At 53.9% G+C, this 5,022-nt stretch overlaps 1 protein-coding gene across 1 annotated transcript; it reads left to right on the forward strand.

The window, feature by feature from the left end:
- The first annotated feature begins 4,427 nt into the window (after positions 1-4,427).
- LOC104584004 (uncharacterized protein K02A2.6-like) lies at positions 4,428-4,775 on the forward strand. The gene has a single exon (XM_010238080.1). It carries the CDS (start codon positions 4,428-4,430, stop codon positions 4,773-4,775), a length of 348 nt encoding a protein of 115 aa, XP_010236382.1.
- The last annotated feature ends 247 nt before the right edge of the window (positions 4,776-5,022 follow it).

Genomic DNA, 5,022 nt, shown 5'->3' on the forward strand with positions numbered 1-5,022 from the left:
GAAGTGGAAATTTGTCATTCGTCAATGGCGTCTTCCGTGGGATGTGTTGGGCTCACGGTTCCGACAGGCTCATCATCAGTCGGCAACTCGTCGGCTCTGGAGGAGCCGTCCGATCTACCAAATCAAGATTGAAGACAAGCAATCGAGTGAACTCGTGAAGCTACCGATTGAAGCATCAACCGGTTGTGGCGACGACGTCTACGACAACATGGATCCGATCATGATACGGGAATCCGGCCGCACCGACTCATGCGGCACTGATCAGCCGCCTCCGCAAATTCCAGTCCAAAGGATCTGAGGAAGGAAAAGCAAATCAAGTGTTACCCACACGTGTACATGCGGCAAGCCGCACCGATACCAACTCCATTAGCACATAAGCTGGCACCACATGCGCATGCATGGAAGCAATTTGCAGCCGCCCATTGGGCCGGTCAAGCAGCCTCGCGTGAGATTCAACGTGCTTGGAGACTAGTACAAGGAGACAAGAAAAAAGGGAGATCGATCCCACCTCTCAATATTTATCTATTTTGCTAATTACGTGCAGAAACTTAATCTTGTTTTGCACAGAGTGACCAAACTTTGCAGCAGTCGGACGCCTATCGGTTTATCCAAAGTATGCCGGCATATCCGATCTGTCGTCAGCGTGAAACCTCTGATCGATCGAATCAAAGCTTCTATCTCCGGGATCGATCGGTCTCCCCGTGTGCTTGGGGACGTGAGCCAAGGCCCACACAAATTTCAAGAGCAAAAAAAGGAAGTCCTAATATAAACACGCAAAAAACTTTCCATCTTTATTTTCCTAATCACATGCAGCCATGCACCAGGAAGAGCAAGCAAAGATTTGAAAAGCGATATGCTTTCCTGACTTCTCACCAAGCAAATCAATCATCAGATCGGTACACCAAGGAAAGTATGTTTACAATCAGATTCCTATGCTAATTGATTTGCTGTCTTTAGGCACACGTGCAGTGAAACGTCGGCGACTCCTTCGAGCAAAAAAAAACTCTGCTTGATAGGCACCAAGCAAGTCCATCAGCGACCAAGACGCTGAGACGCCACTTCGCCTTGGCCGCACCCCACACTCGGCTACAACAGCCGCGAACGAATCGGCGAGACGGTAACATCTGCTTCGTTGCCAACGGCACGCCGACTGCATCACAGCCCGCAAAAATCTTCATCACGCTCGGTCTACGTCGACTTTCCGAGCCCACCCCACGCAGCACACGCGTTCGTCGGCTAGATCAATACGACTATGGGACAGACACCTCCATCCACTACTCCTCCACGGGAAGTCAGCTTCCCCACGTCATGTATCAAAACCGAATCAACCGGCGGCAGCACGCGTGCGGGCATACCCGAGGGGCAGACGGTGATTTGTATTTTGCTGTAGAGTAGGTTCTACCGGGTGCGCGACCAGCGCTCCCGGTGGGAGTAGCCTCCAAGTCCGGTTGCGACTGTGTGCAGTGGCGATCGGACTTTCAATTGTAATCTAGTAACCTTGTAACCTTGTGAGGCTTTTGTTTTTGGAAACAAACAGTCTCTGTTGTTTTGACTCCGAGTCGAATTCTGATTACCTGAAGACGAACTTTGATCGGACTCCAAATACTCCCGGTGGGAGTAGCCCCTGAGCCTTTAAAAATGCGACTGGCAGATTAACGGGTAGATCTCCTGTGGGAAAGGATGGATTTCTTAGATGAACTTGAGATTATGCACATTTGTCTGAGACATGCCGAACGCCAACTTGTGCTAGCACAGGATGAAATTTCCATGCTCTGGTTAGAAAATCAAGCTGCGCCAGGGCGAGAAGACTTCCTTCTTGGAGAGATGGTGAAACTGAGTGCTAACTTGCGAGGTAACTGCTTGCTCCTATGGTTGAAAAGTTGTGATAGCCGGATCTCTTGCTGACTTTGACTTGTTTCTTTTTGTAGAAATGATGCCAGAACCGTATGTTGAAGCTTAGCGTGTGAAGAGTCGTCTTGATGCAATAACACAGTCTGGTCCCATGGCCCCAGCCTTCTAGTCCAACCGTGACAAGGGTTAGATCCTTGCATTGCTACAAGATCGAGCTGCAAGAGCTGTGACTTGTCTGAAGTCCTGTAGCCACTGCATGATTGAAGTGCACCATAACTTGTTTCCAGAATTGCCCGTTCCGGTGGATCTGAAAGGTTTGATCGAGAGATTCTACGAGGGTGCTGTGGTGAGGGAGGCTACGCACGAACAATGGAGGAAAGGGCAGTGCTGGCCCCGTTTTGTTCGGCTCCGCTACCCCTCATTGAACTTAGATTTTCTGCACCTCACTCCTTCCTCTGTGCCAGATGATGCTCAGCTGGGTCCGATTTATGATGCAATGGAGCATACGGCGCGCCAACTGGTCACCCTCATGGCTTTGGAGTAGGGTAGTCCTTTTTTCATCCGTTGTAGATGTAGGTGTAGTGGTGTCAGTAGTATGTCTTGCATGCCTTTCGGGTTGAAGAACGCGAGCTCGACATTTCAGCGTGCTTTACGCGAGTGTCTGGGACCCTAGCTAGGCCACAACATTGAGGCCTACATGGACGATATTGTCGTCAACTCGAGGCGTGGGGACTCGCTCATCGGCGACCTGCAGGAGACGTTTGACAACCTCCGCAGGATCAAGCTCAAGCTCAACCCCAAGAAGTGCACGTTTGGCATGAACTCGGGGCACCTGCTGGGCTTCTTGGTATCTCACCGAGGAATCGAGGCCAATCCACAGAAGATCGAAGCGATCGAGAAGATGGAGGCACCCCGCAAGGTCAGAGATGTCCAGCACCTCAAGGCTGCGTTGCGGCGCTCGGGCGTTTCATTACAAGGCTTGGCGAGCGAGCCCTGCCTTTCTTCAAGTTGATGAAGAAGAAGGGTCCAATCAATTGGACCCCTGAGGTGGAAGCAGCGTTCTAGGGCCTGAAGCAATAGCTGAAGTCGCCGCCGATCCTCGCCGCTCCTAAGTCGGGCGTGCCACTGCTGCTCTACTTGGCATCGACGGACCAGGTGGTGAGCTTCGTGTTCGTCGCCGAAAGGGAAGAAGAAGTCCCGGGGGCTGAAGTAGTAGGGCAGCGGGCTGCCAGAGATTCTGGGCAACCCCCGGCAACCACTGCAACCCCGGGAACAGAGGGGCAGCCGGCTCAAGCTGCCACCCGCAAGCAGCTAGTGCAGCACCCCGTGTACTTCGTAAGCACGATGTTGCGCGACGCCCGGGTACGATACCCGCAGGTCCAGAAGTTTTTGCTTGGGATCCTGCTCGCTTCACGGAAGCTGCGCCACCATTTCCAGGCGCATAGCATCACGGTGGTGTCTGGGTTCTACCTAGAGCGAGCCCTCACTAACAGTGAAGCCACTGGAAGGGTGGCCGAGTGGAGAATGAAGCTGGCGCGGAGTTTGGACTATGTTTCGCAAAGACCAAGAGCATCAAGAGTGCCGCTCTCGCTGACTTCGTCGCGGAGTGGACATCAACGGGCATAGATGAAGAAGAGCCGGAAGCAAGCCTTCCCGGCAATCTAGATGAAGGGTACTGGGTCATGTACTTCGACGACGCCTTCAGCTTGCAGGGCGCCGGTGCTAGAGTAGTGATCGAGTCGCCCACAGGAGATCTACTCAAGTTCGTGATCCAGCTCGACTTCGCCAACTCCACCAACAACACTGCAGAGTACGACGGATTGCTAGCCGGGCTGCGCGAGGCTATCGCCCTCGACATCAAGCGCCTGGTAGTTCGCGGGGACTCCCAACTCGTGATCAACCAGGTGAATAAGGACTACGACTGTTCCCAGATGGCAGCGTACGTGGAAGAAGTGCGAAATCTTGAGTCCAAGTTCAAGGGGCTACGGTTTGAGCACGTCAAGCGCAAGGACAACTTTGGTGCGGATGAGCTGTCCAAATGGTCAGCGGAATGCAGCAAGGTTCCTGCTGGGGTATTCATGCAAGGCAGTCAAAGCCCTCTGTCGATCCCAAGTCGGATGCCGGGGAAGCCCCTCTGGCACCCCAAGGAGACCCCGCAGCTACGGGGCACCATGCCACTGATCTTGTGGCATGCTTGAGCCAGGTACCACCACCTTGGGCTGCGGATATCATCCGCTGCCTCTGGGAGGGGGCCCTTCCGGGAGAAAACATTGTCGCGGAACGAGTGGCCCGGCAAACGAAGATGTACGCTCTAGTAGAATGGGATCTCTACCGGAGGCGTGAAAATGGAGCCATGCTCCTCTGCGTGTCCTAGGAAGAAGGGCGCACGTTGCTGGAGGATATCCACCGAGCCACATGCTCGCATCATGTGGCCTCTAGGACACTGGCTAGGAAAGCGTTTCAAGACCTGTGAAGCTTGTCAGTTTCACGCCAAGAAAGGGCAGCCGGCTCGAGCCCTATAAGTCATCCCGTCCTCGTGGCCGTTTGCGGTCTGGGGTTTGGACATCGTCGACAAGATGCCGAGAGCTGGCAGCGGCTATGAGTACATTCTGGTGGACATTGATAAGTTCTCCAAGTGGGTCGAGGTGGAGCCTGTGCGAGCTGTCACAGCGCAGGCGGCCATTAAGTTCTTCAACGGCATTGTGTGCCGGTTTGGTGTGCCCAACGACACCATCACCGACAATGGCACGCAATTTACCAATGCGGTGTTCAAAGCTTACTGCGAGGACATGGATACTAAGATCCAATTCGCATCTGTCGCTCACCCAAGGAGCAACAGGCAGGTGGAGCGCGCAAACACAGAAGTGTTGCGGGGGCTCAAGACGAGAACCTTTGAGAAGCTCAAGGGCCGCGGGAGGAACTAGGTTGAAGAACTCCAGCCCGTGCTGTGGTCGATCAGGACCACGCCAAGTCGGGTGACGGGCCAACTCCGTTTGCCCTCGTCTATGGGGCAGAAGCATTGCTGCCCCTCGAGCTCAAGCATGGGTCACCTCGGGTACGCGCGTACGGCGACGAGAGCCAATATGCGCAGAGGATTGCCGACCTCAGCTTCATCGAGGAGATTCGATGACGGGTTGCTGTGCGAGCTACAAGCTACCAGCAAGGGCTCCG

Source organism: Brachypodium distachyon, chromosome 3 (genome assembly GCF_000005505.3).
Source record: "Brachypodium distachyon strain Bd21 chromosome 3, Brachypodium_distachyon_v3.0, whole genome shotgun sequence".
Classification (NCBI taxonomy): domain Eukaryota; kingdom Viridiplantae; phylum Streptophyta; class Magnoliopsida; order Poales; family Poaceae; genus Brachypodium; species Brachypodium distachyon.

Coding starts and splice junctions, on each gene's coding strand:
- LOC104584004 (XM_010238080.1), top strand. CDS start 4,428: ATGCCGAGAGCTGGCAGCGGCTATGAGTACATTCTGGTGGACATTGAT.